Below are 15,302 nucleotides of genomic sequence, written 5' to 3'. Positions count from 1 at the left end.
AACGTGTTCACCCTCCACATCTATCAATACAACTAAAGGTGTTCACCCTCCACATCTCTCCAGACAACTAAACGTGTTCACCCTCCACATCTCTCCAGACAACTAAAGGTGTTGACCCTCCACATCTCTCCAGACAACTAAACGTGTTCACCCTCCACATCTCTCCAGACAACTAAACGTGTTCACCCTCCACATCTCTCCAGACAACTAAACGTGTTGACCCTCCACATCTCTCCAGACAACTAAAGGTGTTCACCCTCCACATCTCTCCAGACAACTAAAGGTGTTCACCCTCCACATCTATCAATACAACTAAAGGTGTTCACCCTCCACATCTCTCCAGACAACTAAACGTGTTCACCCTCCACATCTCTCCAGACAACTAAACGTGTTCACCCTCCACATCTCTCCAGACAACTAAACGTGTTCACCCTCCACATCTATCAATACAACTAAAGGTGTTCACCCTCCACATCTCTCCAGACAACTAAACGTGTTCACCCTCCACATCTCTCCAGACAACTAAAGGTGTTCACCCTCCACATCTCTCCAGACAACTAAACGTGTTCACCCTCCACATCTATCAAGACAACTAAAGGTGTTCACCCTCCACATCTCTCCAGACAACTAAAGGTGTTGACCCTCCACATCTATCAATACAACTAAAGGTGTTGACCCTCCACATCTATCAATACAACTAAAGGTGTTGACCCTCCACATCTCTCCAGACAACTAAACGTGTTCACCCTCCACATCTCTCCAGACAACTAAAGGTGTTCACCCTCCACATCTCTCCAGACAACTAAAGGTGTTGACCCTCCACATCTATCAATACAACTAAAGGTGTTGACCCTCCACATCTCTCCAGACAACTAAACGTGTTGACCCTCCACATCTATCAATACAACTAAAGGTGTTCACCCTCCACATCTCTCCAGACAACTAAAGGTGTTCACCCTCCACATCTCTCCAGACAACTAAACGTGTTCACCCTCCACATCTCTCCAGACAACTAAAGGTGTTCACCCTCCACATCTATCAATACAACTAAAGGTGTTCACCCTCCACATCTCTCCAGACAACTAAACGTGTTCACCCTCCACATCTCTCCAGACAACTAAACGTGTTCACCCTCCACATCTCTCCAGACAACTAAACGTGTTGACCCTCCTCATCTCTCCAGACAACTAAAGGTGTTCACCCTCCACATCTCTCCAGACAACTAAACGTGTTCACCCTCCACATCTCTCCAGACAACTAAAGGTGTTCACCCTCCACATCTCTCCAGACAACTAAACGTGTTCACCACATCTCTCCAGACAACTAAAGGTGTTCACCCTCCACATCTATCAATACAACTAAAGGTGTTCACCCTCCACATCTCTCCAGACAACTAAACGTGTTCACCCTCCACATCTCTCCAGACAACTAAAGGTGTTCACCCTCCACATCTATCAATACAACTAAAGGTGTTCACCCTCCACATCTCTCCAGACAACTAAACGTGTTCACCCTCCACATCTCTCCAGACAACTAAAGGTGTTCACCCTCCACATCTCTCCAGACAACTAAAGGTGTTCACCCTCCACATCTCTCCAGACAACTAAAGGTGTTGACCCTCCACATCTATCAATACAACTAAAGGTGTTCACCCTCCACATCTCTCCAGACAACTAAACGTGTTCACCCTCCACATCTATCAGACAACTAAAGGTGTTCACCCTCCTCATCTATCAATACAACTAAAGGTGTTCACCCTCCACATCTCTCCAGACAACTAAACGTGTTCACCCTCCACATCTCTCCAGACAACTAAAGGTGTTCACCCTCCACATCTATCAATACAACTAAAGGTGTTGACCCTCCTCATCTATCAATACAACTAAAGGTGTTCACCCTCCACATCTCTCCAGACAACTAAACGTGTTCACCCTCCACATCTATCAATACAACTAAAGGTGTTGACCCTCCACATCTCTCCAGACAACTAAAGGTGTTCACCCTCCACATCTATCAATACAACTAAAGGTGTTCACCCTCCACATCTCTCCAGACAACTAAAGGTGTTGACCCTCCACATCTATCAATACAACTAAAGGTGTTCACCCTCCACATCTATCAATACAACTAAAGGTGTTGACCCTCCTCATCTATCAATACAACTGGAGCACTGGGCCAGACACTCTTAAATATCACCTGGGCCAGCCACTCTTAAATATCACCTGGGCCAGCCACTCTTTAAATATCACCTGGGCCAGACACTCTTAAATATCACCTGGGCCAGCCACTCTTAAATATCACCTGGGCCAGCCACTCTTTAAATATCACCTGTGCCAGCAGCTCTTAAATATCACCTGGGCCAGCCACTCTTTAAATATCACCTGTGCCAGCAGCTCTTAAATATCACCTGGGCCAACCGCTCTTAAATATCACCTGGGCCAGCCACTCTTTAAATATCACCTGGGCCAGCCACTCTTAAATATCACCTGGGCCAGCCACTCTTTAAATATCACCTGGGCCAGCAGCTCTTAAATATCACCTGGGCCAGCCACTCTTTAAATATCACCTGGGCCAGCAGCTCTTAAATATCACCTGGGCCAACCACTCTTACATATCACCTGGGCCAGACACTCTTAAATATCACCTGGGCCAGACACTCTTAAATATCACCTGGGCCAGACACTCTTAAATATCACCTGGGCCAGACACTCTTAAATATCACCTGGGCCAGACACTCTTTAAATATCACCTGGGCCAGCAGCTCTTAAATATCACCTGGGCCAGACACTCTTAAATATCACCTGGGCCAGACACTCTTTAAATATCACCTGGGCCAGCAGCTCTTAAATATCACCTGGGCCAGCCACTCTTTAAATATCACCTGGGCCAGCAGCTCTTAAATATCACCTGGGCCAACCACTCTTTAAATATCACCTGGGCCAGCCACTCTTTAAATATCACCTGGGCCAGCAGCTCTTAAATATCACCTGGGCCAGCCACTCTTTAAATATCACCTGGGCCAGCAGCTCTTAAATATCACCTGGGACAACCACTCTTTAAATATCAACTGGGCAAGCCACTCTTTAAATAACACCTGGGCCAGCCACTCTTTAAATATCACCTGGGCCAGCAGCTCTTAAATATCACCTGGGCCAGCCACTGTTTAAATATCACCTGGGCCAGCAGCTCTTAAATATCACCTGTGCCAGCACAGGTGAAACACCAATTGGTGCCCCCTTCGTGCTAAAGTCCAACCGTCAAAACATAAATTGAAAATCCAAAGCCTGTAACAATACTATATACACAATAGTATGTGGACACCCCTTCAAATGAGTGGATTCGCCTATTTGCTGACAGGTGTACAGCACTTGCCCCAGTCAACTGTAATTGCTGTTATTGTGAAGTGGAACCGCCTAGGAGCAACAACGGATCATCCGCCAAGTACGTAGCGCATAAAAATCGTCTGTCTTCAGTTGCAACACCCACTACTGAGTTCCAAACTGTTTCTGGAAGCAACTTCATCACAAGAACGGTTTGTCTGGGGCTTTCTGAAATGGGTTCCCATGGCCGAGCAGCTTCACACAAGCCTAAGATCACCATGCTCAATGCCAAACGTCGGCTGGAGTGGTGTAAAACTCACCGCTATTGGACTCTGGAGCAGTGGAAACGTGTTCTCTGGAGTGATGAATCACGCTTCACTATCTGGCAGTCCAATCCAGAAATCTGGGTTTGGCCGATGCCAGGAGAACGCTACCTGCCTTAATGCATAGTGCCAACTGTAAAGTTTGGTGGAGGATAAATAATGGTATGGGGCTGTTTTTCATGATTTCAGCAATGCCCCTTAGTTCCAGTGAAGGGAAATCTTAACTGTACCGCATACAATTCTGTTTTGTGGCAACAGTTTGGGGAAGGCCCTTTCCTGTTTCAGCATGACAATGCCCCCGTGCAAAAAGCGTTTGTCAAGATCGGTATGGAAGAACTTGACTGGCCTGCACAGAGCCCTGACCTCAACCCAGACTAAGAGAAACATAGGATATTACGAGGTTAGTATTAGCTTTTCCGATGTGCAGAAGCCGTTTTTGGAGTACATTTTGGTAATTTAGCAGACTCTCTTATCTTGAGTGACATACAGGAGCAATAAGTGGTAGGTGCCTTGCTCAAGGGCACATCGGCATATTTTTCACCTAGTCTGCTCTAGGATTCGAACCAGTGACAATTTGGTTACTTGCCCAACACTCATAACCGCCAGGCTACAGCCGCCATCTCATCACATCAACGGGCAATGTTTGAACAATATCAATTGAAAGTCACATAAAAGTGCATAATTTAAACTGCATTTTTGTTTGAAGGGTACAAGATGCTTGAATGATTTCCTTAAGAGATAATAAATGAATCTGTCTTCTGTTCTCCATCCTCCAGGTTGGTTTTGACCCCCACCACCACATGAGAGTCCCTGGTCTTCCTCCCAACCTCTCTGGCATTCCTGGAGGAAAACCGTACGTCTCCCTTTTTCATGTGGATGCTTTTGAAAAATAGATTCTCTAGATCAGAATATAAAATAAACCCTCTCCTCCTCTAAGAGCCTACTCCTTCCACGTGAGTACTGAGGGCCAGATGCAGCCGGTACCGTTCCCTCCGGACGCCCTGATAGGCCCAGGGATTCCCCGGCACGCCCGTCAGATCAACACGCTGAGCCACGGCGAGGTGGTGTGTGCCGTCACTATATCCAACCCAACCAGACACGTCTACACAGGAGGGAAGGGCTGTGTCAAGATCTGGGACATCAGCCAGCCCGGCAGCAAGAGCCCTGTGTCACAACTAGACTGTCTGGTGAGAATCCTATACAGGAAGTGTTTCTGCCATTTACATCTTGGTGCGGGCTGCCTGGGGGGGGGTCCATTATCTTTTCCAATCTATTTACTTTTTAATATAATCTTTGATAGAAGGGAGGGAGGTAGAGAGGGAGGTAGAGAGTGAGGTAGAGAGAAGTAGAGGGAGGTAGAGAGAGAGGTAGAGAGGGAGGTCGAGAGAGAAGGGAGGGAGGTAGAGAGGGAGGTAGAGAGGGAGGTAGAGAGAAGTAGAGGGAGGTAGAGAGAGAGGTAGAGAGGGAGGTCGAGAGAGAAGAGAGGGAGGTCGAGAGAGAAGGGAGGGGGGTAGAGAGGGAGGTAGAGAGGGAGGTAGATTGAAGTATAGGGAGGTAGAGAGAGAGGTGGAGAGGGAGGTCGAGAGGGTGGTCGAGAGAGGGAGGTCGAGAGAGAGGTAGAGAAAGAGGTAGAGCGGGAGGTGGAGAGAGGTAGAGCGGAAGGTAGAGAAAGAGGTAGAGCGGGAGGTAGAGAGAGGTAGAGAAAGAGGTAGAGCGGGAGATAGAGAGAGGTAGAGCGGGAGGTAGAGAGGACTGTCTGGTGATTGAGTGTGTTGTGTGTGTTGCGTTACATCTTAGGTAAGCGCTTCCTCTAAATGATTTGTCCAGGGTGTGTGTGTTGGCCCACCAAATAATGCATGTCTCCTGTTGTGTTTATGATGGTAGCTATGTAAATCAAATCATATCAAATTACATGAGTCACATGCGCCGAATATTACAGTGAAATGCTGAATAGACCTTACAGTGAAATGCTGAATACAACAGGTGTAGTAGACCTTACAGTGAAATGCTGAATACAACAGGTGTAGTAGACCGTACAGTGAAATGCTGAATACAACAGGTGTAGTAGACCTCACAGTGAAATGTTGAATACAACAGGTGTAGTAGACCTCACAGTGAAATGCTGAATACACCAGGTGTAGTAGACCTTACAGTGAAATGCTGAATACAACAGGTGTAGTAGACCTCACAGTGAAATGTTGAATACAACAGGTGTAGTAGACCTCACAGTGAAATGCTGAATACACCAGGTGTAGTAGACCTCACAGTGAAATGCTGAATACAACAGGTGTAGTAGACCTCACAGTGAAATGCTGAATACAACAGGTGTAGTAGACCTTACAGTGAAATGCCGAATACAACAGGTGTAGTAGACCTTACAGTGAAATGCTGAATACACCAGGTGTAGTAGACCTTACAGTGAAATGCTGAATACAACAGGTGTAGTAGACCTTACAGTAAAATGCTGAATACAACAGGTGTAATACAACAGGTGTAGACCTAACTGAATACAACAGGTGTGAAATGCTGAATACAACAGGTGTAGTAGACCTCACAGTGAAATGCTGAATACAACAGGTGTAGTAGACACAAATAATACAACAGGTGTAGTAGACCTCACAGTGAAATGCTGAATACAACAGGTGTAGTAGAAATGCTGAATACATCTCACAGTGAAATGCTGAATACAGTGACCTCACAGTGAAATGCTGAATACAACAGGTGTAGTAGACCTCCTCACAGTGAAATGCTGAATACAACAGGTGTAGTAGACCTCACAGTGAAATGCTGAATACAACAGGTGTAGTAGACCTCACAGTGAAATGCTGAATACAGGTGAAGACCTCACAGTGAAATGCTGAATACAACAGGTGTAGTAGACCTGTAGTCAGTGAAATGCTGACCTCACAGTGAAATGCTGAATACAACAGGTGTAGTAGACCTGAAATGCAGTGAAATGCTGAATACAACAGGTGTAGTAGACCTTACAGTGAAATGCTGAATACAACAGGTGTAGTAGACCTCACAGTGAAATGCTGAATACAACAGGTGTAGTAGACCTCACAGTGAAATGCTGAATACAACAGGTGTAGTAGACCTCACAGTGAAATGCTGAATACAACAGGTGTAGTAGACCTCACAGTGAAATGCTGAATACAACAGGTGTAGTAGACCTTACAGTGAAATGCTGAATACAACAGGTGAGTAGACCTGTGAAATGTGAAATGAATACAACAGGTGTAGTAGACCTTACAGTGAAATGCTGAATACAACAGGTGAAGACCTCACAGTGAAATGAATACAACAGGTGTAGTAGACCTCACAGTGAAATGCTGAATACAACAGGTGTAGTAGACCTCACAGTGAAATGGTGAATACAGTGACAGGTGTAGTAGACCTCACAGTGAAATGCTGAATACAACAGGTGTAGTAGACCTCACAGTGAAATGCTGAATACAACAGGTGTAGTAGACCTTACAGTGAAATGAATACCAGGTGTAGACCTCGACCTCACAGTGAAATGATGAATACAACAGGTTTACCTCACAGTGAAATGATGAATACAACAGGTTTAGTAGACCTCACAGTGAAATGGTGAATACAACAGGTGTAGTAGACCTCACAGTGAAATGCTGAATACAACAGGTGTAGTAGACCTTACAGTGAAATGCTGAATACAGCAGGTGTAGTCGACCTCACAGTGAAATGCTGAATACAACAGGTGTAGTAGACCTTACAGTGAAATGCTGAACACAACAGGTGTAGTAGACCTCACAGTGAAATGCTGAATACAACAGGTGTAGTAGACCTCACAGTGAAATGCTGAATACAGCAGGTGTAGTAGACCTCACAGTGAAATGCTGAATACAACAGGTGTAGTAGACCTCACAGTGAAATGCTGAATACAACAGGTGTAGTAGACCTTACAGTGAAATGCTGAATACAACAGGTGTAGTAGACCTGACAGTGAAATGCTGAATACAACAGGTGTAATAGACCTCACAGTGAAATGCTGAATACAACAGGTGTAGTAGACCTTACAGTGAAATGCTGAATACAGCAGGTGTAGTAGACCTTACAGTGAAATGCTGAATACAACAGGTGTAGTAGACCTTACAGTGAAATGCTGAATACAACAGGTGTAGTAGACCTTACAGTGAAATGCTGAATACAACAGGTGTAGTAGACCTCACAGTGAAATGCTGAATACAACAGGTGTAGTAGACCTCACAGTGATTAAAGAGCAGCAGTGACATGTGTTTATTTTACCTTTATTTAACCAGGCAAGTCAGTCAGATTCTTATTTTCAATGACGGCCTGGGAACAGCGGGTTAACTGCCTGTTCAGGGGCAGAACGACAGATTTGTACCTTGTCAGCTCGGGGATTTGATCTTGCAATCTTTTGGTTACTAGGCTACGCTGCCGCCCCACAATAACAATAGTGAGACTATCTACAGGGGGGTACCGATACCGAGTCAATGTGTGGGGACACCGGTTAGTTGAGGTAGTATGTACATGTAGGTAGAGTTATTAAAGTGACTATACATAGATGACAACAGAGAGTAGCAGCGGTGTAAAGAAAGAGGGGGGTGCAATGCAATCGTCCAGGGAGCCATTTTATTAGATGTTCAGGAGTCTTATGGCTTGGGGGTAGAAGCTGTTTAGAAGCCTCTTGAACCGAGACTTGGTGCTCAGGTACTCCTTGCCGTGCGGTAACAGAGAGAACAGTCTATGACTGGGTGGCTGGAGTCTTTGACAATTTTTAGGGCCTTCCTGTGACACCGCCTGGTATAGAGGTCCTGGATGGCAGAAAGGTTGGCCCCAGTGATGTACTGGGCCGTTCGCACTACCCTCTGTAGTGCCTTGCGGTAAGAGGCAGAGCAATTGCTCTACCAGGCAGTGGTGCAACCAGTAGGATGCTCTCGATGGTGCAGCTGTAGAACCTTTTGAGGATCTGAGGACCCATGCCAAATCTTTTCAGTCTCCTGAGGGGAAAAAGGTTATGTCGTGCCCTCTTCACAACTGTCTTGGTGTGCTTGGACCATGTTTGTTTGAGGGATAGGACATCCTGTTGAGTTTATGATAGTAGCTATATATAGGACTTCCTGTTGTGTTTAGTTGCTATATATAGGACTTACTGTTGTGTTTATGATAGTCGCTATATATAGGACATCCTGTTGTGTTTAGTTGCTATATATAGGACTTCCTGTTGTGTTTATGATAGTAGCTATATATAGGACTTCCTGTTGTGTTAAGTTGCTATATATAGGACATCCTGTTGTGTTTATGATAGTAGCTATATATAGGACTTCCTGTTGTGTTAAATTGCTATATATAGGACTTCCTGTTGTGTTTATGATAGTAGCTATATATAGGACTTCCTGTTGTGTTTATGATAGTAGCTATATATAGGACATCCTGTTGTGTTTATGATAGTAGCTATATATAGGACATCCTGTTGTGTTTATGATAGTAGCTATATATAGGACTTCCTGTTGTGTTTATGATAGTAGCTATATATAGGACATCCTGTTGTGTTTATGATAGTAGCTATATATAGGACTTCCTGTTGTGTTTAGTTGCTATATATAGGACTCCCTGGCGTGTTTAGTAGCTATATATAGGACTTCCTGTTGTGTTAAGTTGCTATATATAGGACTCCCTGGCGTGTTTAGTAGCTATATATAGGACTTCCTGTTGTGTTTAGTTGCTATATATAGGACTTCCTGTTGTGTTTAGTTGCTATATATAGGACTTCCTGTTGTTTTTATGATAGTAGCTATATATAGGATTTCCTGTTGTGTTTATGATAGTAGCTATATATAGAACTTCCTGTTGTGTTTACTAGCTATATATAGGACTTCCTGTTGTGTTTACTAGCTATATATAGGACATCCTGTTGTTTTTATGATAGTAGCTATATATAGGACTTCCTGTTGTGTTTACTAGCTATATATAGGACATCCTGTTGTTTTTATGATAGTAGCTATATATAGTATATGCTTGTGTGTATCTGAACGCAAGTAACAATAACCCTCTGTGTGTGCTTGTGTGTGTTTGTGTATACATGCCTGTGTTCGTCTATCAGAACAGAGACAACTACATCCGTTCATGCCGGCTGCTGCATGACGGGCGGACTCTGATCATAGGAGGCGAGGCATCCACACTTTCAATCTGGGACCTAGCCTCACCCACCCCGCGTATCAAGGCAGAGCTAACGTCTTCCGCCCCGGCCTGCTACGCCCTGGCCATCTCCCCCGACGCCAAGGTCTGTTTCTCCTGCTGCAGCGACGGGAACATCGCCGTCTGGGACCTCCACAACCAGACACTGGTCAGGTAGGGACTGGTGTTGACCGACCTAAACAACCAGACACTGGTCAGCTAGGGACTGGTGTTGACGGACCTAAACAACCAGACACTGGTGAGCTAGGGACTGGTGTTGACAGACCTAAACAACCAGACACTGGTGAGCTAGGGACTGGTGTTGACCGACCTAAACAACCAGACACTGGTGAGCTAGGGACTGGTGTTGACCGATCTAAACAACCAGATACTGGTCAGCTAGGGACTGGTGTTGACCGACCTAAACAACCAGACACTGGTCAGCTAGGGACTGGTGTTGACGGACCTAAACAACCAGACACTGGTCAGCTCGGGACTGGTGTTGACGGACCTAAACAACCAGACACGGGTCAGCTAGGGACTGGTGTTGACCGACCTAAACAACCAGACACTGGTCAGCTAGGGACTGGTGTTGATGGACCTAAACAACCAGACACTGGTCAGCTAGGGTCTGGTGTTGACCGATCTAAACAATCAGATACTGGTCAGGTAGGGACTGGTGTTGACCGACCTAAACAACCAGATACTGGTCAGCTAGGTACTGGTGTTGACCGATCTAAACAATCAGATACTGGTCAGCTAGGGTCTGGTGTTGACCGATCTAAACAATCAGATACTGGTCAGCTAGGGACTGGTGTTGACCGATCTAAACAACCAGATACTGGTCAGCTAGGGACTGGTGTTGACCGATCTAAACAACCAGATACTGGTCAGGTAGGGACTGGTGTTGACCGATCTAAACAACCAGATACTGGTCAGGTAGGGTCTGGTGTTGACCGATCTAAACAACCAGATACTGGTCAGGTAGGGTCTGGTGTTGACCGATCTAAACAACCAGATACTGGTCAGGTAGGGACTGGTGTTGACCGACCTAAACAACCAGACACTGGTCAGGTAGGGACTGGTGTTGACCGATCTAAACAACCAGATACTGGTCAGGTAGGGACTGGTGTTGACCGATCTAAACAACCAGATACTGGTCAGCTAGGGACTGGTGTTGACCGACCTAAGCAACCAGACACTGGTCAGGTAGGGACTGGTGTTGACCGATCTAAACAACCAGATACTGGTCAGCTAGGGACTGGTGTTGACCGATCTAAACAACCAGACACTGGTCAGGTAGGGACTGGTGTTGACCCACCTAGACCTAAACAACCAGATACTGGTCAGCTAGGGTCTGGTGTTGACCGATCTAAACAACCAGATACTGGTCAGGTAGGGTCTGGTGTTGACCCACCTAGACCTAAACAACCAGATACTGGTCAGCTAGGGTCTGGTGTTGACCGATCTAAACAACCAGATACTGGTCAGGTAGGGTCTGGTGTTGACCCACCTAGACCTAAACAACCAGACACTGGTCAGGTAGGGTCTGGTGTTGACCCACCTAGACCTAAACAACCAGATACTGGTCAGGTAGGGTCTGGTGTTGACCCACCTAGACCTAAACAACCAGATACTGGTCAGGTAGGGTCTGGTGTTGACCCAACTAGACCTAAACAACCAGATACTGGTCAGGTAGGGTCTGGTGTTGACCGATCTAAACAACCAGATACTGGTCAGGTAGGGTCTGGTGTTGACCCACCTAGACCTAAACAACCAGATACTGGTCAGCTAGGGTCTGGTGTTGACCGATCTAAACAACCAGATACTGGTCAGGTAGGGTCTGGTGTTGACCCACCTAGACCTAAACAACCAGATACTGGTCAGCTAGGGTCTGGTGTTGACCGATCTAAACAACCAGATACTGGTCAGGTAGGGTCTGGTGTTGACCCACCTAGACCTAAACAACCAGACACTGGTCAGGTAGGGTCTGGTGTTGACCCACCTAGACCTAAACAACCAGATACTGGTCAGGTAGGGTCTGGTGTTGACCCACCTAGACCTAAACAACCAGATACTGGTCAGGTAGGGTCTGGTGTTGACCCACCTAGACCTAAACAACCAGATACTGGTCAGGTAGGGACTGGTGTTGACCGATCTAAACAACCAGATACTGGTCAGCTAGGGTCTGGTGTTGACCGATCTAAACAACCAGATACTGGTCAGGTAGGGACTGGTGTTGACCGATCTAAACAACCAGATACTGGTCAGGTAGGGTCTGGTGTTGACCGATCTAAACAACCAGATACTGGTCAGGTAGGGTCTGGTGTTGACCCACCTAGACCTAAACAACCAGATACTGATCAGGTAGGGACTGGTGTTGACCCACCTAGACCTAAACAACCAGATACTGGTCAGCTAGGGACTGGTGTTGACCGATCTAAACAACCAGATACTGGTCAGCTAGGGACTGGTGTTGACCGATCTAAACAACCAGATACTGGTCAGGTCCAGGGTCTGGTGTTGACTCACCTAGACCTAAACAACCAGATACTGGTCAGCTAGGGACTGGTGTTGACCGATCTAAACAACCAGATACTGGTCAGCTAGGAACTGGTGTTGACCGATCTAAACAACCAGATACTGGTCAGGTAGGGACTGGTGTTGACCCACCTAGACCTAAACAACCAGATACTGGTCAGCTAGGGACTGGTATTGACCGATCTAAACAACCAGATACTGGTCAGGTAGGGTCTGGTGTTGACCCACCTAGACCTAAACAACCAGATACTGGTCAGGTAGGGTCTGGTGTTGACCCACCTAGACCTAAACAACCAGATACTGGTCAGGTAGGGACTGGTGTTGACCGATCTAAACAACCAGATACTGGTCAGCTAGGGACTGGTGTTGACCGATCTAAACAACCAGATACTGGTCAGGTAGGGACTGGTGTTGACCGATCTAAACAACCAGATACTGGTCAGCTAGGGACTGGTGTTGACCGATCTAAACAACCAGATACTGGTCAGGTAGGGTCTGGTGTTGACCGATCTAAACAACCAGATACTGGTCAGGTAGGGTCTGGTGTTGACCCACCTAGACCTAAACAACCAGATACTGGTCAGCTAGGGACTGGTGTTGACCGATCTAAACAACCAGATACTGGTCAGCTAGGAACTGATGTTGACCGATCTAAACAACCAGATACTGGTCAGGTAGGGACTGGTGTTGACCCACCTAGACCTAAACAACCAGATACTGGTCAGCTAGGGACTGGTGTTGACCGATCTAAACAACCAGATACTGGTCAGGTAGGGTCTGGTGTTGACCCACCTAGACCTAAACAACCAGACACTGGTCAGCTAGGTTCTGGTGTTGACCCACCTAGACCTAAACAACCAGATACTGGTCAGCTAGGGACTGGTGTTGACCGATCTAAACAACCAGATACTGGTCAGCTAGGGACTGGTGTTGACCGATCTAAACAACCAGATACTGGTCAGGTAGGGTCTGGTGTTGACCCACCTAGACCTAAACAACCAGACACTGGTCAGATAGGGTCTGGTGTTGACCGATCTAAACAACCAGATACTGGTCAGCTAGGGACTGGTGTTGACCGACCTAAACAACCAGACACTGGTCAGCTAGGGACTGGTGTTGACCCACCTAGATCTAAACAACCAGACACTGGTCAGCTAGGGTCTGGTGTTGACCCACCTAGACCTAAACAACCAGATACTGGTCAGCTAGGGACTGGTGTTGACGTACCTAAACAACTAGACACTGGTCAGGTAGGGTTTGTTTTCCAAGATGGCGTAGCAGTCGGACGTGTGTTTTGTCTTGTCCCGTCCTGTCTAGTGTAAATATAGTTTTCTTATTTTTTTTTTTTTCTGTATATATTTCGTACATATTTTAATCTCACTTTCCAACTAGAGCTGAATATACTCTCCTGCAACCCGCATCACCCAATGTGGTACGGATCTGCTTTTTCTATACTTTACTTTAGAACCGGAACCCCCATCAGAAGCTAGCCAGCTAACTAGCTACTAGCTAGTACTCAGTTAGCCATTGCTAGCGTTCTTCAAAGCTAACTAGGACACCAGCGCGACATCAACCCAGAGCATATCAGACTGCTTTTTCTCTACCACATCTCCGGATTCCTACCGCAAGCTCTGAACCTTTACACCGGATCATCGCAACTAGCTAGCTGCAATCCGAGTGGCTACTCCTGGCTAACGTCTCTGTCCCAAAACAAGCACCAGTTAGCCTTGAGCTAGCCTCGAGCTAAGCCCATCTCCCTACTAGCCGAAGAGGCCCAACAATACCTCTTTTGCCAATTGGCCTGGACCCTTTACTGCCGACACGGAGCCCCGCCGATCCATCACGACTGGTCCGCCGACATAATCGTCCGAGGTGGTTTCAACAGGCTTTTTCGTTGCGACATCGCCAAAGATCCATCTGCTGGCCAAGGCCCGCGAGCCTGAAACGCTGTGTCTCCAGCTCACCTAGCGTACCAGAGCACCTGTAGCACACTCCTGGGCTACAATTACCCGGGCCCACGACCGGTCTGTCGATGTCACCGCATGAAGAGGAATAAACAGACTCACCCCATCGCGACGTCCCCCAAAGGTTAACTCTCTAGCCCTCGCTATCTCCCTGCTTGCTAATTCGGCCTGCTAACGGCTAGCTTGTCTAGCCCGGGCCTACGAACTGTTAGCTTGTTAGCACAGGCCTGCTAACCACCTGAATCACCGCATCCCAAACACTCTGAACCCATTTACTTTCTATCTCTTTTTGATTTTTATTTTGTTTATACCTTCCGGAAACCTGCCTCACCCACTGTGATACGGAATCGCTATTACTTTTAATTTTTATTTTATTTTTATGACACACTCAAGAACCTCCAGACGCTAACCAGCTAACTAGCTACAAGCTATTTAGTCATTGTTAGTTTTTTTTTTAACCTGGATAACACTCGCCAGCCCAGCCTCCCTGCCCATCCACCGCTGCCCCCTGGACACTGATCTCTTGGCTATATAGCTGACGCACACTGGACTGTCCATTAATCACGGTATCCCATTCTGCTTGTTTGTTTATCTGTCGGCCCAGTTGCCTAGTCAACTCCATTTTACCTGCTGTTTGTTGTGCTAGCTGATTAGCCTCGCCTACTGTTTTTAGCTAGCTTTCCCAATTCAACACCTGTGATTACTGTATGCCTCGCTGTATGTCTCTCTCAAATGTCAATATGCCTTGTATACTGTTGTTCAGGTTAGTTATCATTGTTTTAGTTCACAATGGAGCCCCTAGATCCACTCTGCATACCCCTGTTACCTCCTTTGTCCCACCCCCCACACATGCGGTGACCTCACCCATTACAACCAGCATGTCCAGAGATACAACCTCTCTCATCATCACCCAGTGCCTGGGCTTACCTCCGCTGTACCCGCACCCCACCATACCCCTGTCTGCGCATTATGCCCTGAATATATTCTACCAT

At 46.5% G+C, this 15,302-nt stretch overlaps 1 protein-coding gene across 1 annotated transcript in view; it reads left to right on the top strand.

The window, feature by feature from the left end:
• LOC127907376 (transducin-like enhancer protein 4) overlaps nt 1–15,302 on the top strand; it is a 33,107-nt gene that overhangs the window by 10,893 nt on the left and 6,912 nt on the right. The window contains exons 6-8 of the mRNA XM_052462626.1: nt 4,420–4,496; nt 4,581–4,830; nt 9,732–9,979. Coding sequence (XP_052318586.1) covers nt 4,420–4,496; nt 4,581–4,830; nt 9,732–9,979 — 575 coding nt within the window. The remainder of the gene's footprint in view (nt 1–4,419; nt 4,497–4,580; nt 4,831–9,731; nt 9,980–15,302) is intronic.

The sequence above is a fragment of the Oncorhynchus keta genome, chromosome 14, assembly GCF_023373465.1.
Source record: "Oncorhynchus keta strain PuntledgeMale-10-30-2019 chromosome 14, Oket_V2, whole genome shotgun sequence".
Classification (NCBI taxonomy): Eukaryota; Metazoa; Chordata; class Actinopteri; order Salmoniformes; family Salmonidae; genus Oncorhynchus; species Oncorhynchus keta.
The sequence above is the reverse complement of the archived record's forward strand: the minus strand, read 5'-3'. Positions and strand labels throughout refer to the sequence as shown.